This window comes from Tinamus guttatus, unplaced genomic scaffold (genome assembly GCF_059628265.1).
Source record: "Tinamus guttatus ecotype Peru unplaced genomic scaffold, ASM5962826v1 Tinamus_guttatus_pri_ptg000339l, whole genome shotgun sequence".
NCBI classification, from domain to species: domain Eukaryota; kingdom Metazoa; phylum Chordata; class Aves; order Tinamiformes; family Tinamidae; genus Tinamus; species Tinamus guttatus.
In genome coordinates this window covers 352,870-377,317 of record NW_028288873.1, presented here as the reverse complement: position 1 = coordinate 377,317, position 24,448 = coordinate 352,870, and the positions used below count along the sequence as shown (strand labels likewise).

The following is a 24,448-nucleotide window of genomic DNA, read 5'->3' as shown; positions in this document are numbered from 1 at the left end:
CCTTTTTTTTGTTGTTGTTCTTGAGATTTTAGCGGTTTTAGAGGGCGGGGGCGCCGGGCGGCTCCTGCCGCAGCCGCGCGGGCAGGCGGGGGCCGCCGGCGGGCGCCCGGCGCGGAGGAGGGTCCGGCCGGCACGGGAGGACGCGGGGAGGGGGGCGGCGGGGGGGGACTGGCTCCAGAATAAAGTTTATTTATTCTAGTGCTGCCTCCTTCTTGCTGCACGGCTGAAGAGGGGGGTTGTGGCTGCCACAGTGAAGCGGGGGGGGGGGGGGGGTCCCTGCTGCATCCCAGGACCCCCCCCTTCCCATCCACCCTCCCCGTCTCCAGCATCATTCCCCTATCCCGCTCTCACCCCCATCCCAAATTTGGGCCATGCTGGAGCCCCTTGGGATCCCCCCTGGCACTGGGGGAGCGGTGCCCCCTGCCCAGACACAGCTTGCAGAGGCCCGATGCACTCGTGACACGCGCTGCACCACCCCGACCCGGTGGCGCAGGGCCGGGCCCTGTTTGTTTTCCTTGTGTCCGTGGTTTTTTCCAGCCATTGCCGGATGAGTCCCGTCCACCGCCCTCAACAGGAACCGGGAGGGCAGCGGGGCCGGGGCTGCTCCCGCTGCACCCTGCAGAGCCCCAGGGAGAGGCCAGTTTGGGGTCAAATCCCGCCTTGTCCCCCGTCCCCTCCAGGCTGAGACCGGCCACACTTCGTGCCCGCGATGGCGGGCGCCGCTACACGGTGATATCCGCGCGCGGCGGCAGCGGGGGGACGTCGGCGGCGCCGGGGCGGCCCTTGCGCAGCAGGTGCCCCAGCTCGGCCAGGCTGAGCAGCGCCGAGAGCAGCCCCACGGCGAAGTAGAAGCGCAGGAAGACGGTCTTCTCGGTGGGCCGCGACACGAAGCAGTCGACGCGGTGCGGGCAGGGCCGGCGGCGGCACACGAAGAGCGGCTCCACGCGGAAGCCGTAGAGCAGCCCCTGGCCCGCCAGGAAGGCCAGCTCGGCCGCCACGCGGGCCACCACGCTGCCCACGTAGACGGGCTGCACGGCGCGGGCGCCGCGGCCCGGCTTGGCCGCGCGGTGCACGGCGAAGACCACGAAGAGGGCGGCGGGCGCCGAGAGCACCACGACGTGGAAGACGAGGAAGCGGTAGTGCGAGATGGGGAAGGCGGCGTCGTAGCACACGGGCTTGCAGCCCGGCTGCTGCGTGTTGCACGCGAAGGCCGCCTGCTCGTCCTCGAAGACGTCGCTGCCCACGGTGGCCAGCACGAGGATGCGGAAGAGCAGCATCACGGCGAGCCACACGCGCCCCACCATGGGCGAGTGCTCCTGCACCGCGTCCAGCAGCGAGCTCAGGAAGCCCCACTCGCCCATGGCCCCGCGCGCTCGTGTCACGGGTGGGCGCAGGGCGCTGCCAGGTCCCCCCTCTGCCCGTGGCCTGTGGTTGGAGCGAGGAGGGGGTCCGTCCCCGGTACCTGCAGTGGTCACACGTGGCCCTGGATCCTGGTGTGCTGGCTCCGGCTCTCCGGTGCGGGATGATGCGATGGGATGAGGTGGGATGGAATGGGATGGGATGAGAGACTCCGCCTGGAGCCCTTTTAAAGAGACAGAGCAGCCCAAGCCCGGGGGGGTGCCTGGGGGGGGAGGTTGGGCTTGGCTGGCCCCAGGGACACTCAAGGACAAACACAGCCATGTCCGGATGCCGGGACACAGTCCTTGGGGGCACCTGCAGCCTCTGCCACCCTGCAGAGATGCCCTATGGGGACATCGGGTCCCTTGCTTGGTACCTAAGGGCTGCTCTGGCTTGTGCCTCCGTTCCCTTTCCTCTCCCTTTGGGGAGTTGCAACGTTTCAACCTCGGGATTGTTTCGTTCCTTGTGTGGGGGATTGTGCAATTCCCCCCGCAGCGCCCTGGGGCCAGGAACAGCCCCAAGCCCAATGAGCCCAGGGATTCTGTGCTGGAGAAAAGCCCTGGATAGGCATGGCAGTGCACGCTAGCACGTGCATGTGCATGCAAGCATGCGGCAGAACATATATATAATATATATTATGGACATATACTGCACCCTAGACACACCAGGGCGATGCCGGAGCCGTGGCTCAGCGCTCCTGTTTGGCAGCAGCGTCTCCGAGCGCCCTTGCAGCAAGGAGGCCGTAAATAGCGGAGGCCTCAGGGGGGCTGCGCCGGAGACGCTCTCCAGAGCCCACATGGAAAATGTGACAGCGCTTTCCGCCCTTGGCCGGCTGCCAGCAGCACCTCGGGGGCACCGATAGCGCCGGTGCCCCCGCGCGGCACCTGGTCCCGGCTGCTGTGACTCCGTCGGCCACCTGAGACCATGGGAAAGGCCAGAGCTGAGCGCAGAAGGGAGCTGGACAGAGAGGCTCGGGATTTGGGACAGATTTGAGGCAGATTTGGGCTGGATTTCGGCAGGGGTCGTCATTCCCCGCGCTCTGCTCTCCGCAGCCGCTCTCACCCGCTCGCTCTGGACGCGCCGTTTGCAGTGACGCTCCAGGGAGGACCCTGTGTCCCCCCCGATCCCGTTCCTGAGCAGCGGCAGAACTTGCGGCTGGGGCTGCACCGTGGTGGCCCGGCCGGGCTCGCGGTTCCCCCCTGGCCCAGCTGCACCGGCCGTTGCCAGAGCTTCTCCCGCGGAAACCCCGGCTCCGGCGCCACCGTCGAGCTGCGGTTCTGCCGCAAGGGAGGAGCTGGGAAGAGCCCGGGCAGCGGGTGGAAAAGCCGGAGGGCCCCAAGTGCCGAGGTGCCACCTGCAAGTCACTGCTAGAGGGTTTCATGCCCTGGGACAGGCCCGTGCAAGAGGATGAGGCTCTTCAGCAAAGGACGGGGCAGGTCCGACCTGCACCAGATGCCCAGCATGGCCCTGGCAAAGCTGGGCTGCTCCCTGGCACTGATTAATGAGACACGTTTATTAGAAATAGCCATTAGAGGCCGGACCCGATGCCAACGCGGCGCTTGGCCTTGGCCCCAGGGCAGCTCGTGCCAAGCTGGGCTGCCACCGCCTGCCCATCCCGACGGCCTCCCTCATTTCCATGACAAGGGCGATGCCAAACGGCCTCATTCCAGGGAAGGAAATAACCCGGGAAGTAATTAGTGCGTTTGCACAATGGCAACTGCGAGGAGGAACACAAAGCCCTGACCCAGTTAGAGCGGGGAAGCCGATGGCCTCTTCCTCCGGGAGCACCGGAGCTTCCAGCCCTCGGCAGCAGCGGAGACAAGGGCCAAACCCTGGAGATTCCGGCACCGGTGAAACACGGAGGGAACCAACAGCCCCAACACCCCCACTAAGTGCCACCGTCGTCCTTATTAAACAGAACTTGTGCAAAAAAACCTCCTTTATTATGCAAGTATTAAAAAGGACAGAAGCTCAAGAGGGACAGAAGCTCAAGACAAACAGAAGAAAAACACACAAAAATATTTACATGACAGTCAAGAAATAACAGTGCCATAGAAATGGCTCTATGAGAAGCAAAACATTTAATAGAGACGAATACTCCAGTGAAGTACTTCTGAAAGGGGGGATCCGCTTCCCTGCTCCTGCCGAGGAACACGAGCGCCCGCGGTCGCCCAACAGTCCAGACCAGGCTCGGGCAGAAGGGGAAGTCGCTCTTCGTCCCCAGGAACAAACTTGTGAGGGAGAGGCGGCCCGAGGGCCTCGGAGCAGCCGGGCTGCGCGACGGCGTTTCCCGGTGCCGGCTGCGGCAGCGCCCGGCTGGAAAACCTGCTGCTTTCCAAAACACGCGTTGGAATCAGCCACCTGCTTGCGTTACAGCAAATCCCCGCTGGGATTGGGAATCTCTGTCCAGCTGAGGCCGGACTCCCCTTCTCACTAACACCCCGTTGTGCTCAGGGGCACCTCAGGTCCATCCAGTTCTCCAAGGGCACCGAGTGCTTCACAGCTCTTGCCCGAGGACGACCACGGAGCTGAACACGGGCTCCTTGGCAGGGGGACAGAAGATAAAGCTGCCAACACTGAGCACAGCGCGGGGACGGATCTGCACAAAGCTGCGTTACCAGAGCCCGCTGGAAAAACCAAAGGCTTAAAAAACTCCACATGGCAGGAACTGAGCGCTGGGGGCTTGCACAGACGTGAAAGACTGGGAAAGGGTAGAGAAAAAAACCACTAGCATGGAGTTTTACACGCCTTCCATCTCACCTGTTAAATCTCTGTGGCTGTGCAGTTTAAAAAAGTTTATCTAAAGAGGAGGGGATTGATAGAAGAAGATATTTTATAAGATTTGTTAGGTATAAAAGTCTGCTCTGCTATTAAAATGACCTTAAAGAGGCTACAGAGTTACCAGGGTCTCCAGCTAGCTAATGGGCAGAGGGCAGCTCGTCAGCGCTAGCTGGGCACATTATTGCTCCATTGTTCACAGGGAAGGGGATTCTTGTTTAAACAAATTTAAATTATTTAAAACCACAGAAAATTGGAACTGTAGCGACTTGTATCAAACATTTCTGGATGAGCTTAAATTCAGTAAAAAGATTTTCTGATCTCAGATGTAGTTCTTTGGGGAGAGCCTGCCAAGAACTCTGCCCAAAGCAAATTCATAGATCAGTTTGGATCAGGGCTTTAAAATCTTTAAAATTCAAAATATGTCATCCTCATCAGACTCCTCGAAGTATTGCATGGGTTTTTTGAGACGTCCAGGCCTTGCTGGGCGCGCAGCCGCTACGGGACTGTCCACGTCGGCGGTTAAATCAACAGAATAGGACTCATCGTCTTCCAGCTTGGATTTCTGGAGGAAAAGCAGAGTCAGGAAACGAGCGGTGAAGCAGGGTATAAACAGGCACCACTCTGCATAAAACTCACCTGCCACTGGTGAGGCTGCTGGTCACCCCAATGAGACCAAACCCACAGCCTGGGATAAGCCCACAGGCTCCCTCCCACCTTTATTATCCATCCAAAGTGTCTGTCACACAGGGGATTTTGCACTTATTGCTCTTCCAAACTAAACCAAACCCAAAATAAACGCTGTGACACACACTCTGGTCCCTTCCCACCCCTCAAAGGTCTTGTGTACCCCCACAATAACACGTTTCAAACATGAAAGCTTGGCTATGATGTGTGGCAGAGTACAGACCTTAGCTGCAACTGCTTTGGAAGGTTTTGGGCCAAAATCTGAATCCGAATCTGAAAAGCTTGGATGTCTTTTGGCAACTTTTCGCCCCTTGGCCGGGCCAGGCTTCTTGGGAACTGCTGTTTCAGCATTAGAATCTAGGGATTCCTCCTTCGCAGTCATCTTGCTGGATTTTGGTGCAGCTTTTTTCTTGGCTAGAATATCCATGATGGACGGCTGGTTACCTGAAACAGAACTTGGCATCTAAACTCGTGTTTCGCCACTTTTTCTCATTCACAGACTTTATTTCCCACACAAACACAGCTCTGCAGGACACTGGGAGGTCACCACAAAGGTAACCTCATTTTGCAGCATGAATTTCTACAGATACAGCTATTTACCAAGGTTACTAGAAATGAACTTATTTTGCAGTGGGAGTTTTTATAGAGATAGTTATTTACCAAGATTACTAGAAATGAACTTATTTATCTGCTTCATTCACTATGTTGAGAAGATCAAATTAATTTATACTCTAAGCAATTTACAGACTATTTCAGATTGAAAAGTTCTGAAAACCCAAGGCCATGTAACCAACCTTCAAACATTTAGCATAGGAATCAAATGTACTATCTATACTGAACAGTTTAATTTTGAGTGCTTTCTTAACTACATTTTTATGTGTTTTTGTCAGCTTCTTGAAGCATCTCTCCAAACTAAGCTGAAGTGAAGAAACCATTTCCCAGCCATAATAGGTTTTCTCAGAATTTAGAAGTGGAAAAAGTAACTATTTTGCTGCAAAGTAACATACTTCCTTACTGCTGGAATCGATAATACATAGTGACAGAATATGTAAAACCAGATGAACAGCTTTCCATGTTTGGCAAAGACTGGGCTGATAACATTAAGAGAACCTAGGTCAAATGCCTTAGATTTATCAGTCCAAATTAGGACTAAATAGATCAAGCTATTCCAGGGAAGCTTTGCTTCTTCCCCAAAAGTCACAGAAGAGGATATTGACTGCAACACTGAAATTCCATTCAGATGAGTTTTGCCACGTACTGCATAGCATTATAGGAAGTATTCCCTTTCCTGCTCCCAAATTAAAATTCACTCCCTTAAATAATGCCTCAGATGAACTAGAACAAGATATGTTTGGAAACAAGCTTCTTAAAACACAACAATTAGACGGTCTTTGCCACAAATCTCATATATTTTCTGAACTTAAAACTCCAGTTATTCAAGCTTCTAAATGTCTAGCAAAAACATTCAGATTTTGTTTCCCTCAGGATGATCATCATCTAAAAGCAGTCTTCAAATGACTTTATAAAACTTAAAAACCAGCTTTGCCTTACCCTTTGGGGCACTGGCCTTGACTGCAGCAGGTTTTTTAGGTGCTGCTTTACCACGAGGTGCAGAGACAGAAGGAGCTGCAGGAGCTTGGCTCACCTTCTTGTCACCAACATCCTTGACTTGAACTGAGTAAAGAAAGTGGAAAGCAAGCACAAAATAGTTATTAATTCTATCTGTCTACAAGTATCAAAGCACAGGGTGATTTTGAGCAACTTATAAAATGCAGAACAGCTATCGAAATTGGATTAATCACAAATCAGATAGAAGTCAGGAAGTGAGACAAGCGTGCACCCCACCATGAAGGTTTCCTTGCAAGATGTCCCCTTGTGACTGTAACATCTGTCTTTGTCACTGTGTTAAGCACTGGTCACAATGTCCAGCTCACTGTCTTGGAGTTTTAGGAAAACCCACAATTAGAAGGTCTTATCCTTACCAGGGAGAGCACTTTGCACGGGTTGTGATGGCTTGGAAGCTTTGGCTTCTTTTTCGGTCGTTTTCCTAGAATACAAAATCCCAAGTATTTTTTCAGCTTCTGATGCACTAAGCAGTTGCAAAGGGGAAAAAACATTTCTACTTAATACTAAAACACAGTGGGATAATTTATTTCCAGTGACTGTATGGAGAAATACTCACTTTGGAGCAACTTTGGGCTTTGGAGCAGGTTTTTCTTTCAAGTTTGTATCCGAATCAGAGCTGTCCTCACTCTTCTGCTGAAATTCAGATCCTTCATCTGAGCTACCAAGATCTTCATCTGAGTCTGAATTGATCATGGGCTTGATTTTGGCTAATGAAGTTAACACAAACAGGTTAGTTTCCTTTTCAATATTTTAGCTGTATTTATTAAAAAGAAACAAACATGCAAATAAAAACAACCAGATACTGGGAGTGAAAGTGAGAAGGCTCCAACTCACAGGTATGTTCAGGGCTCGCTTACCAACAACACATTCAATTTGATAACATAATCAAGTAAATAAAGCCAATAACCTTATTTCTCTCGTTATTCGCTTCTGTTTTTTCCTGGACAGATCACTGAAAATCTCTTCACATGGTAGAAGTTGCTACATATAGTAAAACAGATAAGCTGCTTACAAATGATTTCTGGTTGAGATCTCAGAGTACAGAGCTAACTGGTCTGCCTGATTTTCTCCTCCACAGATTGCTGCTCTTTTGCATTTGTGTCATCACTCACCTGCTGCTTGGCGAACCACTCTCTCTCTTTGAGGAGCCACTTCAAGAGCATCAGACTCTGAATCAGACTCTGAGTCAGACCAAGGGTTTCGTTTCTTCATTTTCTTTACTGGTTTAAATGGTAAAGTGGCCTGTCTCTTAGTACCTGAAAAATAATGGGAGGCAAGGTGCATCAGCAAATGCATTCCACATGCATTTCAAGGTCAGTAGCCCAAGCTCAATTAGGACACATCACTAAATTCAGAGTTGTCCTTTAAGCACTGAAGGGAATTAGTAATCACGCCTCCTGTTTGACTGTTTTTCAGGATCGTTTTCTATATCTCTCATCTAGTTTCCAAACATACTGATCCCAGATGTCCCTCACCACTTCAGGAAGTGGTCAGATAACCAAATTTACAGCACTTCCCCTCATTTTCCATTGATGGAATAACACGTAAAAGCATTTACCCCTCTCAGTATTAAGCTTCCGTGCTAATCTTTGTTTAAGGTTTGAAGACTGCTTATCTCCTGACAAGTTTCCTTCTTGGTTCTCATCAGATTCATTTTTTTCACTCTGCAGATACAAACAGAGATCAGATAGTGAGCTGGTTAACACAGAAGAAAAGCAAATAGGGAGCAACACAGACAACAGCTGCATGGAGGATGCGGAATTGAACAGGGTGGGTTAAAAATAACAGTGTATGTTACATGAAAAAACTGTTTGATGGAAACCTTTGTAGAAAAAGACCAGTGTCTGGCTTACAGGTCAGAACAGGTGAGGGGATATTTTAATTTACTAGATTCCAAATGTCTCAGTGGTATAATTTCAAATAGCCTTTAAAAGAGTTAAATCTATATTTCCTTAATATCAAGAATAATAATCGCATTAAGTTACTAAAAGCATTACTGGAAATGTTCTAAAGAAGTGAATTTACTAGCTCTACTTCCTGCCTGGTAGAGGATTTATAAAATCCCCAAGACACCTAGAAAAAACCAACCCTGCATGAATCTCCGTTTTCATTTCTGGTTTTCCCACTCATTTCTATCCCAGTGATGCATACTCTTGCCAAAAGAAGATTCTACTCTAAGGTATCTCCTGTTACATTAGTGATTCTGTTCTCCTTAATGCTGAGAAATATCCATTTCCAGGTCTCCTATGTCCTAATATTCTCTCCCAGAAAACAGAATAAAGTTGCTTCATTAGGACAGCTTCTACTACCAAGAACTATCAGTTCTTTAGGGTTATCCGAGTTAAAAAGGATATAATGAAAGATAAAATATTTGGAGGGTTTTCATTTTATTTTGCTTTACCTTCATCTTCTTTTTAGTCTTCTTCTCTGCCTCTGCCTTCATCTCTGCCGTTATCCGAGGCACAACTCTCACGCCGTGGGGCGATGGCATTACTTCTGTCAGCTGCATCTTCTTCACCTTCGGTTTTCCTCCTTTTGCTTTTGAAGGTTTGCTGGTGAACCCTACCATCTCATCCTGAAGCTGTCTGGCTTCCACTGCCTGCAGAGATGAGTGCAAAACACCACAGTTGAGAACACAAAAGAAATATACTACTGAAAAAAAGAAATCCCAGCCCTTGCAGCAAATCACTCTAAACTTGTTGAGTGACTTTCAGAAACATTTAATTAAACTTCCCAGGCTGCTACAGATTTGCACACTTTCAAAGAATGATTCAAACCACAGGTACAATTTAGTTACCTGGGGAAGAACAGACATGAGCAGTGACTAGATGTACTAGCACACAGACATCTGCCCACAATTTGGCTCTGTTCAGTAAAGACCAGGTCCTCTCCCACCACTTTCAGTGTCCAAAAACCTTTGAACTAGATCTCATATTATATCTCACTACCTGTATTCTCTCAGCCAGCTTAAAACTCCTCCTCACTACTCAGATTCCTCTTAGAGTCTCATTCCAAAAGCCACCTTAGTGGTTTGACTCCCTGCCCCAGAGCAACAGTAATCTTATCCAATCTAGGAAGATGAAGAAAGCTTTCAGTTCTCCTAAGAGAGTGCAATTCATACAAGACATTCAAGTTATAATCTTTAGTTTCTTCATGTTGGTAAAAAAGTCAATAAAGTGCTGGTAGAGAAGACTGCAAGCCCAGGGAGTAAGTCATGTGCACTGAACATTCACATACATCAAGTTCTTCGATGAAGGCAGCAAGATCTTCCTTCCATAGATCAGAGGAACTCTTGCTCTTAAGGTTTTCCAGCTCCTTTTCCTAAATCAAATTATAGTTTAAATCATTAGTCACGTATGTTAATCCAGCACCTTAAATACTTTTATAGAAAAAGGGGAAAAAAAAAAAAAACATACCTTGTTATCTCTCTGCTTACAGAGCTCATCTTTCTTTTCCTTAGTCAGATACCAGAGGGGCATGTTCAGCAGATAGTTGAAGTCTGGTCCGGTAGTTGGAGCTGATTCCTTGTCACTGTCAGCCTCTTCTTCTTCTTCTTCTTCCTGAACGCGGATTTAAAACAAATGTTGTCAACAAATGCATCTACCAACAATACTGGGGCTGCTGATGGAGTCTGGATTACATCACAGGAATTACATACACTTGTGGTGTCCCCTACGCTTTTCTAGGACAACTTAGAGATGAAATTATTCTTCTGAAAGTTTCAGATATTATCACATAGGGGACTCCATCTGCAAAAACAGCTCCCCAAGACTTCTGCTGTACTTTCTGTGGCTTCTCAAATAGAATGTCAGATTTTAGAATATGTCTTACTAGTCCAAACTTTCCCCAACTTTCCCCAGGCTACTTTGAACAGTCACATCTTCCTCACAACCCTTCTAACAGCTGAGACTTATAGGACGAACAAATCTTTAAGAAACAGCAGAAAATACTGTGGCAGAAGTTTCAGAAGTACTCAGGCCCAAACAGACCCAAAAATGACGAGGTCTCAATACCTTATGAAAAGATACTGAACCTTTACTGGTTTTATGTCTCCTACAAGACCTACGAATGCTCACGCTCTTCAGTCTTACAAATGTGAAAGCAACTTGAGCTTCTTCCTATAAATCCTGAAAGCTTAGAGAAATAGGGGTCACATAATAGCTCTGCAGAGAGGACGACTGAAGAATTACCTTGTTTTGCGATTCCTTCCAAGCCTTCACCGGATCAGATTCATACCCTCTCTGAATAAGGACTTGAATCAGCTCCTTCTTGGGCTTGTTTTCTGTAAACAGATGTTTCAGTTTTGTCATTTACTATCTAGTGCAATCACTGTTAGGGAAGACTGATGAACATCTGTCAGAGCACTTTAAATATTGTTCTCGTCCATTTCTGTGCATGCATTCCCCCTGCCTTGAGCAGCTTTTGAACTTGGAGAAAAAGTATCACAAAGATTTTGTGATAATAGACAGGAAGGTGGAGGCAAAACCCTCCCAACACCACTCATAGGAAGGCTTTGCCATAAGCTTGCACCTTACTAGACATCACCTGGGCAAAATACACTATAAATGTCCCAACCAATTGATGTTTTGCAGTTCTGAGTTCGCTACTTTTTAAGACAGCAAAAGCAAACAACCACGAGAAACAAATATGAATGAAAACAGTTCTATTAGTCTATCAGTCTTCCAACAGCTTATTAAAAAAAAATCCACTGAAAATGCATTTCAAGGGAATTATTTCTCTTCCTGAGAGAAGTCAAACAGACACAGACTGTTAGGATCTGCCTTCGGACACAAACCACAAAGCATCTTATGACACTTTGTCTAGTTGTGTCCTCCATGAATGCAAGTGAAATACAGGCTGCCTTTTAGACTGAGGTGGAAAAGCTGATTGAAAAGTGGAATGCTGGGAACAAAGATCTGCTTCTTTTTCCAGCTCATGATTCTCATATGTTGCTAACTTGAGCGTCTTTAAATTTGAAACCCCAGTCCACAAAGAGCATAATTTGAAATACTTGTAGAAGTTAAAAAATATAACATGGAAGAGACATGGATGCTTAAGAATTATGCATTTAAACAGAAATTACCCCTTTAAAATCCTATACTTAACTTTTATTTCTATTGAGTCAAAGATGGGAATTTATGCTGAACTCTTTTTAAAATATTTCTATTTTCAAAATAGTATCATATAGCCTTCCTGCTGTGTTTAAGTGTTCTATTTTAATTAATGTGTGCATAATGCTCTATAGAGCAAGGATATTTTGTGAAGCATTTTCCTCTTACATGTCACTAGAGCAGAAAGATAAGCCCTGGTGTGGCCTGGTAGAAACCAGCTTGGGCCTAAGGGGCTGCTGACAGAATTGAAAGGAGCATCTGGTTATTCTCTCAGTTTCATAAAGCATCTAAGTGAAAAGATACATACCAATCACAATTTTGCCATCTATTTTCTCCAAGATGAAACGAGCCTGGTTGCTGAGTTTTGCACAGTCAGCACCTAACATTCCAATTAGCCATTCTTTCCTCAAACTGTAATATCGGAGTCTGAGTTCAAAGAACTCTTTCAGAATATCCTGGGGAGACTCGTACTTCTTGAGAAAGCCGACATGGTCAAAAAGAACCTTCAGAAAAAAGGATATAAGCGTTACAATCATACGACTGGTTTTTCAAAAAACATTGAAAATTAGGTACAAAACACACAGATGAGATAGTGTCACCACAAAAAAAAAATTGAGTTTGCAAGCACAGCAGCAGAGATGATTTTAGAATTTCAAAGTTCTTGGAAAGAGTAGGGCTAGGGTTACTTGAATGTTAAAATTTTACATTGGATAAACACCTAGCAAAATCTATAATGTCAAGATGCAGATATGGTCAATATTGTTGTCATGATGAGGGTATTCCTGGACTGTGTGACTTTAGATTGCTTCTACACGTGACGGCAAACCCAGACTGCTTTGGGGCTATATCCAAACCAGACTCTCAACCTTTCAAAGGTATATTCGAGAAGTTGACTTCAAATCAGTAACAGTAGAAAATAAAAATGAGTATGTCATGTGAGAATTCTTGTTCCACCCAACAATTTCAGCTGTCTCTGCCTTATGAAAAATATTTGAGACAAACATCAGACTTTCAGTTAGAACAAGAACTTTCTGCAGCAAATCTGTTACCTACCATGGAGTTGCATGTTAAATTTGTTTGGAGTTTGAAGACCTTATGTAGCCCCACTGCTTCAGCTTCAGCTAGTTTTTCTTCGCTCATCTTCACTATAAACTTCACTGTGGTGTCTGTGTGATATTCCTTATAGTCTGTGATTAGTGGGGGTGTCTTCTCAGTACCATTTAACATTGGCTCCAGAACTTGCTCTTTGTAAGTCTGAGAAAAGAACCAAAGTCAGACCCATGTTTTCCAAGGAAATGAAAACACCAACCATCACAATTTGCTTTATAGGACAAGCTATACATTCATAGGGTAAATTCAGCATTTATTACCTGTGTCCATGTTCTAACAGGCAGCTCAGAGATCTCAATGGTTGTAGAATCAAGGATAGACACTTCACCACTTATCACATACTGATTAGGTCCCAGCTCATCTATCGTGCCTTTGAAATTCTTGTAGCTGGGAAGCTAGCAGAAAAGAAACTGAATTCAGAGTTCATGTAAATGCTTGAAAGTAGAAGCATCAAGTGCTCCAGGACATGCTGAACAGACTAATGAACGAGACTTTCTTTTTGTTAATATTAAAATACACATAATTACCATTGGCAAGGGTTCTTCTCCGTCCATCAGACGACGAATATTATTCACAACTTCCCTGATATCGAAGTTGGGGATCTTACAGGACCAGCCAGTACCAATCCCTTCTGCCCCATTTATGAGCACCATTGGGATGATGGGAATATACCATTCCGGCTCCACACGCTGATTGTCGTCATATAGAAACCTCAGGACATTGTCATCCATTGGTGGGAACACCAACCGTGCTAGTGGGCTAGAATCAAAAAGAAAATGCAAACCCAAATTGAGTTACAGAACAGTGACCAAGATGCAAAAAGAACCTTCAAACCCAGACAAAACAAACAAAAAGAAATATGGAATATTCTTATCAACCAGCCTGAGCCATAGAGCTTGGATTTCTATGTTACCAATTCAGGCTTTCGGAGTAACAGGCAAAATAGAGGTGTCTTAAGCAGTGTAACCAAACCCTATGGGTTCTATTGACTATATGGGATCCTATGCTCCTACTTCAATTATGTAAATCAGATGTTTATTGTCTGGGAAGATTACAGTCCTCTATATGCTTTGTCCCTTTGTTTTTTGCTTCCATTTCCTCTGCTACTCCCTTCTGTTCTGTGGGAAGGCAACAGCAAAGTTCACCCATCTGACCCAAGAACTCAAATGCCCTTGAATATTCAGAGATTTTAGTTGAGCTTTAAAGGGGAAAATAAATTTTTCATTTTAAGTATTGCCAGATGAAGTCTCATAATGCGCTAAGAATATTAAAGTTGGTAATAATCTTTAACACTGACCTGAGCATTGTAAAGATGTATCGAGGGCTGGCAGAGTCTTTCCCACCATGCAGCCTTGTACCAAACTGTCCAATGGGCTGCAGCAAGTTGAGATTATTGCTGCCCACAAAGTTCTGAGCTAAGTTAATGATAGTCATCATCAGTGATGCCTGCAGTAAAGGAAGGTTCACCAAATTAACAGGAGAATTCACACCAAGAACAAAACTGATATGAAGGATAAGCTCATAAAATACTGGAGGAAACTAATTGAAAGTGTATTTACTTTCCTGGAACATGAAAGTGTACACACGAAAGTGTATTACTACCTGGAACATGAAACTTACTGAATTATTGACAGAAAGAGTAAACGTGCTGGGCTCTTTTTGGTCAATACCGTAAATTTGGAGTTCATAGGCAAACATCTAACCCTGAGTTAGAAGCATCTTAAGTGTTGAGACAACCAAAGACTTAAAAAGCACTTTGCACAACAGGAATCGACTCTTACTTCACCATGGTGGTATGAGGACATCTCAGCTACAGAACCAGCCAGCTGAGCAACCTTCACCTCCCGCTTATCATTTCGCTTGAAACATGTGAACAGAACTTTTCTTTGACCTGGCTTCAAACCTGTATGAAAAAAAAAAGAAAAACATATGTGCCTTTGCAATGCCTACCTAAAATGTTTCACTTAGAGCTTCCAGAAAGTGGAAGCTGAGAACTACACATTCACCTAGAGGGGCAGTACCATGAGATTTAGGTGCTTGTATCTACATGCTAAAAAAAGGACACAGACATTTAGCCTGAAGATTTATAACAACAACGCTTGGAGAACGGAGAATGAACCTCAGAACATTGACCCTGAAAACTCAGGTTACCCTGATGACATGCAAGCTTTCATCTATAGTCACTAACTTGAAATTGCTTACCATCAACTAGAGATGGGATTGATCTTTCATTATCAGCGTTTGAGAACAGGACTAACTCCTTGTTGATGAAGTCATTGTATGTCAGCCAACTGCTATTTTTCCCATAGAGGTAGTCCTAAGAAAAACAGGTTTAAGAGTGCCTTAATTTTAACAAGGTCTAATCTGTGTCTTAGCTTATACTTGTTTGGTTTCACTAAGATAGAAGCTCATTGTAAGACTAGCTAAACACAAGCTCAAATGCTGTTCTTCTCAACATGAAAAAATGAAACATTGCTTCCCATGATAGAGGCCTGTTTTATAGAGAAATTACGTTTTACTTCATGCAGTCCCGTTTAAATGATCATTTCCCTATTGATAAAGCCATTTGAAAGACAAGAGCTAAAAATCAAATTAATTACTGGACAACTGACACTAAGACTGCACTAATGAGATGACAGAAGAGGCTGCCCTGCAAAATCTTGAAACATTACAACTGTCCCATAATCTGGTGACTGACTCACTGACCCTAAGGCATGTGTAGCTCTACCCTGCCAGAATGAAATCGAGAACAGCCCCAGGGAGTGAGAGGAAAACAGATTCCTTCATATATTTAAACCTCTTACCTCTGACAGACCATGCAACTTCCGTTGTCTTCTATCTTCCATGAAATTAGTCAGCCATTCCTTTCTCTCCTCTACCTTCTTCTTGCTAAAGGCCTATACATTACACAAATGAAAGGAATTCAATTCAAAGACATTCTATAGTGTGCCCTGTCAGACCACTTAAGAGAAAAGCACAGAAAAGTATTTTAAACCTGGGAATGACATGCAAAACAAGTTGGCTTAGCAGCCTAACAAGTGCAGTAACAGGTTACTGGAGCTAAAAGTATTAAAGCCAAAGCACAAACTCTTGACTTCATGAATCTTTCACAGACTAACAGAAGACCAAAGCAAATTTCACTGTTAATATAATCAACATCTCGGGAAAAAAATCTTGGTTTGGACATTGGCTACTAACCCAGAATACTTAAGAACCAACATCTACTTCAGATGAAGTAGTTCACTGAAGCAAGAGCTGTTTTAAACACTGATGGATCATTTTACAAGAAATCAGTAAGAAAATCTGGGGGAGAAAATGTATGTGGGGCCTGCCTTAGAGAAAATTGTGTAACATGCAGAAAAATGTTAAAGGAATATTCACCATTATGTCTGAAAATGTCAAAAGGTTTGTAGTGATTAGTTTGTTCTGAGCTATATTTAAAAGCCATCATTAAAAGGGTGCTCTTGGCCTGAGGTCTGTGGACAGATTCGCTTCTACCAGTTAGAGAAAAGCTGTAGCCTTGGTAACAAAGAGATTTTCTCAAGCCCAAAGGCCTCTAAGAGCATTTTAAGAGAAAATACACAGCACTAAGCAGTAGAATACCAATGGTAGTAAGTCAGCAATTAAATCAAGTATTCTTAGGTACCAGGGTGATCGCAGCATCATCCTCAGGACCAGAATATTTGAAGCCAATTCGATGTCTTGCCATATCCGCAAAGTATTCTTTGGCCTCCTTCGATGTGCTGGTACCCAAACCTGCAGAGACAACACAAGTTTAACCCAATCACTTCTTGCTCAAATTAAGCTGCAGTTTAAACAAATGTTTTGTTGCATGTAGTTTTCGTGATGCATCATGTGAAATGTTAAAATGGTATGATTTATAGAAAAACCCTAAGTTACTAAAAATAAGAGGTACCACAAAAAGCACAAGAATTAAAGGTAAGCAAGCAGTTGCCTGCTGTACTTTTTAATTTTGAGACTTCCATAGATGTCTGTAACTACTAACTGCAAATTGGAAAAGACTCCTCAACATCTAACTGTTGTTCTGCAGCTGGCAACTTGCCTATCAGGATTAAGCAATTCTGGAATAAGTACTTAGCTCATCTGGTTCAAAGCCTTAGGCCCCCTTGCACAAATGCTGAATTTAGTCTATGAATGAAATGGCTACTTGGATCACTTAATTCCACCCTATTATGTTTTCTACAGACCTTTGTAGTACTTGACTTTCCATGAATTATGATTCTGTGTATTGTTTTTCCATTCTTCAAATTCAGGAATGCTGTAGAATGGTATTTCTTCTTTGTTTTTGGAGACCTATAATGAATGAGTATTGTACTTGTGAAAGGAGGGGCAGATGTGGATCAACTAATCCTACTCATGCACCTTACCATAAACTCAGTCCTTACCTTTATGATGGGAGTAATAAATTCCTCCAAAAAGTTATGCTTTAGAAGAGATGGCCAGTTATGATGAATGAAGTTAATCAGCAAACCTTTGATATGAGAACCATCTTGATCCTGAATATTTTGAAGAAGGCATATTTTAATCAGGGACATGATGGAAAGTGCCAATTGACAACCATTAGTTTAATAGCAAATGATCATAAACAGCCCTACTAACTTCCCCTTCCTAAGATGTGACCAAACAAGTCATAGCTCTGTTTTGTGACTGAAAATTTAAGACCACCCACTAAAAAATTGCAACAATAAAAACAGATGAATACAGAGAATTAGTTACAACAGAAAGGTAGTATCACCATCTTTGCTCTGAATAGTAGTCTTTTTTTCTTTCCTCTCCCAATTTTGAATTTTAGTGAGCCTAACCTGATCTGTCATAATCATAATCTTTCCATAGCGAAGGCTCTTTAAAGATTCGTGATCCTCATAGTTCTTTTTATATTGTAGACCCACAATCTTGATGAGGTTGTTGATTTCAGCATTTTCCATAATCTAGAAAAGATCACATGGAATAAAAACTTATCTGCCAGAGAAACCGTAGCTCAAAAATAGATATAAGATGATCCATTATAAATACCTCCTTTATTGTGCTTAGTCTTGCCAGCATTCTTTTCTTGTTTAGAAACTCGTTATTTCTAAGCTGAAGTCTAACTCTTAAATTATTCTAAGTCATTCCAAACATTTCGTAGTCCACAACACAAATGCCATCCCTTCAGGCAAAGCAGTGTATAGGACTTGGCCCATATTCCTACTCAATCAGCAGGGCATGCAAAAGGCAGGGCCAGCTTCACATATTTGGGATACTGTTACTACAAGTTACAGTATTCCAGGTGTCCAGCTGTACTGATTTGGTTAAAACATATTGCATAACACAAAGGATAACATGTCTTCTAATATATAGACTATAAAGATGTTCCAACTTACCTGTTTATGGGAAGCTTCTCGAACATTGAGTATTTTCCCACGAAGAGGAAATACTCCATATTTGTCTCTACCAACCACTCCCAGACCAGAAACAGCCAGTGTTTTGGCTGAGTCTCCTTCGGTCAGAATAAGTGTGCAGTCTATAGAATTCTTGCTGCCTAAAAGAAAAAAAAAAGAAAAAAAAAGTTATCATCTAGTTAAGAAACACAGAGTTTGCATGTTCCCAAAATAAATGAAAATAAGTATCTTCCAACACAAGTTTTGTTGGACCATACATGGGACACTGACTGCAAAATGAGGATAAGCTATAGTTATAGAATTTTCTCTTTTTCTTTAGGATGTGATTCTCTTATTTGCTAGCACTGTTTAACTTTTGTGTGTGTGTATTTTTTTAATGAATTGCTAGAAAGAATATGAAGCTTACCAGCATCATTGGCATCATCCAGCTTAGGAACACCCTTAATCTTGGTATGTTTCACAGCGGAACATTTCTTATTCAGCTGGTTCTGAGCTTTAAATTTTACCCAGTTTAAGATACTTTCAACAATACCACAGCCAACTGCCTGCAACACAAGAGACTCAATTGTGAAAAAAGCTTTAGCTATGGCATAATTTTAGGATATATATACATTTCTTTTACACTGGCATTAGTTCATAAAGAGTATATTTGCCACATTAAGCATAAGATGCGGCTTTATAGACATCTATAGCTGAAATCCCTGGATACCAGTACTTACACCCTTGATAAATTTTTCACTCAGTTTACACGTTGAGCCAAAGTTCTTTGCCTGCAGAGTCATGTTCTCCTTTGTCTGAGAGTCGAAGGTTGGGTTTTCTATCAAAGCATTCACAAAAATCCACATGTGGTTCTTCACCTGCAGTTAAACAGAAGCATCTTGACCAACTAAACAAGCTCATCTCACAGTGCCCTTTGGCATCTGCATATCAAAAATCACACTGAAAGGAGAACTAACTCAATTATCACTTTTGGGTTTTTTTTTCTAAATTTTTAATTAAACAAAACAAGTTTAGGACAGCAAGTAGACATTCATGAACAATACTAATATGATTGGGGATGTTAAGAAATCAGCAGCTCTCCATCAATATAAATCTGATACTTATGGTGTTCTAATTACAAAATGCAACAGCTAAGAGGAGATTGTTAATTGACTTGAAATGGAAAACTCAAGGTTTCTATAAACGTAATACGTATATAAAATGTACTAATTGTAATAGAAATTTATTATAAATTAAACTATTGTAATAATTCATTAAGTTTCAGTACAATATGCAATAATGCTAGAAGTTTTCTATTAGGGAAACTGAGTTTGTACCTGAAAAGGCTTCACTCCCACTCCATTTTTGTTCTTCTTTTTTACAACTTCAATGAGTTTAGTCACAATCTGGTCAGCTACATAATCAACATGCCTGCCACCCTAAGGCAAAAAAGGACCAAAGATCTTGAGGTGAATCTATTAAAGGTACGAACATTATGATCTTTGCACCTTAAGCAATCACCTATTTTTCACTGACAAATACTTGGAAATACTTCAGAATTTTAACAATGAAAAATTAGCTTGACTAAATAAAGAAGTTACCTTTGTGGTAGCGATGCTGTTGACAAAACTAACTTGCTGGAAGCCTTTTTCACTTAAAGTCAAACACACTTCCCATCGAGAGTTTGGTTCCTCGTGGACAATCTTAAGACTATTACCAGTTTCATCTACTTTGTCTTTTAGGTAGAGGTCCACATAGCTACGGAATCCTTTTACCTACACATAAAAGCAGAGAATTTGTTTACAACAGTGTCTGCAAATACTATAAAGAATCACTCATGCAAATTCTCATTTCACCACATGTAATGACAAAAATTGCTTGAGCAAAATCTTGTTTAAATAACATGAGAACTATAGGTATTATTTCCTTTAAATGCTTACTTACAGGCAATCTCTTTCCATTTAGGAAAACTTTGACATCCTTTGTGGATCCAGCAATATCATATGCTCTTCGAGACATTAGAGCTACAATGTCTTTATCCAGAATTGTCATTTTAAACTTTGACAGATCGGGTTGGAAAGTGATACATGTGTAATCTTCTCCATCAAAATATTTCAGTTTCATTTCACCAGCCTTTCCCATGTTGTCTGTCCAGGTCTGGAAAAAGGAATTATGTGAGTTACATGCCTAACAAGTATAAAAAACTAGCCTAATTTTTAAAAACAGATAGCCAGTTTACAAGTTTTAAATATTCTGATTAAAAAAAGAGTAAAAATTAGATTCTGATTATTCTGCTCTTTTGAATCAAAATTGGCAGTAGTTGTAGCTATTTTGGAATGAAAACTGAGGCTCCCATTTGAAAATCTCAAGTATAACCTTACTGAAATGAGAATTACATCAGGTGCCCATACCTGCTTAAATACTTTTTTATATTCACGGCATGCAGTTTCCACTGTAAATTTTGTGCTGAATATGTTGCACAGTTTGGCTCCATAACCATTTCGACCACCTGGAATTAAGGCAAACAGAGCTGTGTTGTTACATTTGATCAAAACTATCTTAAATAATTCCAGACTAACAAGAATTCAGTCACTTTAGCACAAAGTTCAACACTATAAATGATGATATCCTATAAACCCACAGAGCACTGGAATTAGTGTTGAAATGGAATTCCTCCTGCTCTCAGTAACTGCACCAGTTTCATTGTAAAATACAGCATGGCCACTTCCTTCTGATACACTAAGGAATTCCCTTTTTTTTTTTTCTGCACTGACAGCCCTTCTTTTTCTTAAGGAGAAGAACATCAAGGGACCCATTAGTGCCACCTTTAATCAGAACAGTCATCATGAAACCCAGTAACTACTGCTCACTCACATAGGTGGTTCAGTTCACACATTTAAGCTGATCAAGCTGCACAAAAATATTAGCACATAATTTGGAGATTTCCCTACCTGTGACTTTCTTTTCATCATCGTCATAGTTGCTTGACGTTAATAGCTGTCCAAAAATGAGAGCAGGCACGTAGACCTTCTCCACTTTGTGTTCAACAACTGGAATACCTTTCCCATTGTTCCATACGCTGATTGTGTTATTCTCTCTGGGGGAAAAGAAAGGGTATCTTTAAGGCTAGAAATGATTGAGCTGTGAAATAAATACTGCACATCATCTCTGGGAGAAGGCCACCATTTTATCAAAAGCAAATTTCAGCTAGTGCAGAACCAGCCAGCAGAGGGTGGACAAGTCAAAAAATTTCTTCAGCCTCAGATCTGCGAGGATCTACGTGGACAATTATGTGTGAAAATTATCTATGCTCAATAACAGAATAAAAAGGATGAGAAGGGGAAAATGACAACAAAGACATGTGAAAGCAGCGGTTTCACAAGTCAACACTCATAAGAAACCAAGAGACCTAAGCAAGAGAAATGCTTTTGTAACTGGTTAGTGATGCTACACGAGTTGGCAGCTGAGGAGTTCCAGGAGTTACATTTGATCTAACTTGACTGGGCCTCCACAGAAAACTCTCTAAAGCCTAAGTGCAGCCTCACAGAACAGTGTCTAAAGAAGAAAATCTAACGCACATGGGCTGGGAAGGCACTGAACAAAAAGTGAGGTAAAACTTACGGATCAATTGTAACTTTAATGCATGACATAGCTTTATCCCTCTGCTTGTTGTCTGCAGCATTGACTAGAATGGAAAGATAGTTATTTTCAGCATATTATGTCCTCAGTCAAGGCAAAAAATATTAAGTATAAAGTGCTTTCAGTAGAATGAATACGCAAATTGAAGACAAGATGCTACTAAAAATCATCCTGGCTTGCAAAGATTTGCAAGCTATGGAGATGAGCACTATAGGATAGTGAAAGAGGGAGAATCTGGGCTTAATTAAATTGGTTTTATAACATACAGTGCCGCCATCCCATCTCTTACACACTCAGTAGCCAGAAATAGCTTAGAACAAACTTGCTCATCACTGATCCAACAGATATCTCATAGCTCACCTAGAATCTCATCAAAGATCTTGTACAAGCCAGGCACATAGGTCACATCTCTGCAGTTCAGGCCCACATCTTCATCATAAACCCACATTTGCTGAAAAGAAATTTTTTAAGAAATTACATAAATCTCTAAGTATTTTGTAGATTTCCTACATGCTATTTCCCAGTCGTTGCTGTGCAAGGAAGGGGCACCCAGCACCAGTCCCCAGGTTGCTGGGGGCCCTGTTAGAGACTTTCCCCCCATGCTGGGTGCTCCCTGTGTCCCCCCGTGCCCTGGCCTGTCCGCACCTGGGTCACCAGCTCCACGGAGCCGATGTAGGTGTCGGGCCGGAGCAGGATGTGCTCCAGCTGCGTCTTCTTCTGGTAGATCCGCTCCACCGAGAGCCGCTTCTTGGTGCCATCGCCCTTGGGCACCCGCGGGTTCTCGTCCAGGGGCTGCTCGAGGAGGGAGACAAGGGCGTGAGGGGAGGGGGGACCGGCCACGACTGCAAGGGACAGAGCGGGGGGACCCCAAAGTGGTACCAGGGAGGTGGGGAAGGTCCCCAGGGGCAACTTGAGGGGATGGGGGGGAGCTGAGAGGAACTGAGGGGGGATCTGAACAGAATGGAGGGGGATTTGAGGGGTGGATCGGGGGGAACCGAGTGGGGGGACCAGAGGGTGATCTGAAGGGAACTGAGGGAGGAGGATCTGAATGGAATTGAGAGGGTCAGAGGGGAGATCTGAAGAGAACTGAGGGGGATTTGGGGGGTGGATCAGAGGGTGATCTGAAGGGAGTTGGAGGGAGAGCTGAAGGGAATTGGGGGATCTGAAGGGAACTGAGGGGATCAGAGAGAGGATCTGAAGGGATTTAAGGAGGTTTTGAGGGGTGGGTCAGAGGGGAATTGAGGCGAGGATCCCAGGATGATCTGAAGGGAACTGAGGGGGGGATCTGAAGGGAACTGAGGGGGGGATCTGAAGGGAACTGAGGGGGGGATCTGAAGGGAACTGAGGGGGGATCTGAAGGGAACTGAGGGGGCGGATCTGAAGGGAACTGAGGGGGGATCTGAAGGGAACTGAGGGGGGGATCTGAAGGGAACTGAGGGGGGATCTGAAGGGAACTGAGGGGGGGATCTAAAGGGAACTGAGGGGGGATCTGAAGGGAACTGAGGGGGGGATCTGAAGGGAACTGAGGGGGGATCTGAAGGGAACTGAGGGGGGATCTGAAGGGAACTGAGGGGGGGATCTGAAGGGAACTGAGGGGGGATCTGAAGGGAACTGAGGGGGGGATCTGAAGGGAACTGAGGGGGGGATCTGAAGGGAACTGAGGGGGGGATCTGAAGGGAACTGAGGGGGGGATCTGAAGGGAACTGAGGGGGGATCTGAAGGGAACTGAGGGGGGATCTGAAGGGAACTGAGGGGGGATCTGAAGGGAACTGAGGGGGGGATCTGAAGGGAACTGAGGGGGGGATCTGAAGGGAACTGAGGGGGGGATCTGAAGGGAACTGAGGGAATCTGACAAGCTCAGAGGGGGAGCTCAGAGGAGCCCGGGGGGTTCCCGCAGCCCCGTGGGGCGGAGGCGGGGGACACGCACGCGGAGGGGCGACGAGGGCTCATCCATCTCCATGGCGGCGGCAGCGGCCCGGACAGCAATGGCGGCGCCTTCCCCACTCCGCGCGCGGTTCAAACCTCCGCTCAGCCCGCCGAAACCGCCCGCCAATCGCCGCCGGGGGGCGGGACTCTGCCCGCGCCCGCCCACCGCCCCTCGCCACTCACAGGCCGCCCCGCGCGTTCAAAGCAGCCACTCCGGCCGTGGCGGGGGCGGGCCTTGTTCAAACCTCGCCATTCACAAGGGATATCTGGGTGACGGGCAGCAATTTAGGCCAATCGAGGAGCAAAAGGCGGGGAGGTGGCGGAGAGGCCGCGTCTCTGGCGCTTGCCGTTGGGGCCGCGGTTGCCCGGGTGACGGGCCCGGAACCGGCGCGCGGGGGTGGCCGGACTCGGAACCGGAGGCGGGGGCTGGACTCGGTGGTCGCGCCGGGACACACTGGGCTGGCCCCGGGGACACTTGGACACACTGGGGAGGTCCTGGGACACACTGGGACACACTGTGCTGGCCCTGGGGACACTGGGGCACACTGGGGAGGTCCCGGGACACATTGGGACACACTAGGGAGGTCCTGGGACACACTGTGCTGGCCCTGGGGACACTTGGACACACTGGGGAGGTCCTGGGACACACTGGGACACACTGTGCTGGCCCTGGGGACACTGGGGCACACTGGGGAGGTCCCGGGACACATTGGGACACACTAGGGAGGTCCTGGGACACACTGTGCTGGCCCTGGGGACACCAGGACACACTAGGGAGGTCCTGGGACAGCCTGG

At 45.2% G+C, this 24,448-nt stretch overlaps 2 protein-coding genes across 2 annotated transcripts; both read right to left on the bottom strand.

Moving 5' to 3' along the window:
• Positions 1-722: 722 nt before the first annotated feature.
• GJD3 (gap junction protein delta 3) lies at positions 723-1,361 on the bottom strand. The gene has a single exon (XM_088529701.1). It carries the CDS (start codon positions 1,359-1,361, stop codon positions 723-725), a length of 639 nt encoding a protein of 212 aa, XP_088385827.1.
• A 3,022-nt stretch (positions 1,362-4,383) lies between these two features.
• Positions 4,384-23,687, bottom strand: TOP2A (DNA topoisomerase II alpha). The gene is made up of 35 exons (XM_088529696.1): positions 23,655-23,687; positions 22,373-22,519; positions 22,088-22,178; positions 21,710-21,773; positions 21,040-21,185; positions 20,500-20,597; positions 20,033-20,245; positions 19,690-19,863; positions 19,426-19,527; positions 18,829-18,966; positions 18,516-18,654; positions 18,092-18,249; positions 17,534-17,659; positions 17,117-17,227; positions 16,919-17,024; positions 16,357-16,466; positions 15,515-15,607; positions 14,913-15,027; positions 14,492-14,613; positions 14,008-14,156; positions 13,238-13,469; positions 12,971-13,105; positions 12,654-12,854; positions 11,908-12,103; positions 10,680-10,771; positions 9,906-10,049; positions 9,727-9,810; positions 8,891-9,088; positions 8,048-8,153; positions 7,602-7,745; positions 7,046-7,196; positions 6,846-6,910; positions 6,415-6,537; positions 5,087-5,307; positions 4,384-4,741 (listed from the first exon to the last, which is right to left on the bottom strand). The coding sequence occupies exons 1-35, from the start codon at positions 23,685-23,687 to the stop codon at positions 4,592-4,594; spliced, it is 4,677 nt and encodes a 1,558-aa protein (XP_088385822.1). The 3' UTR covers positions 4,384-4,591.
• Between the last annotated feature and the right edge of the window lie 761 nt (positions 23,688-24,448).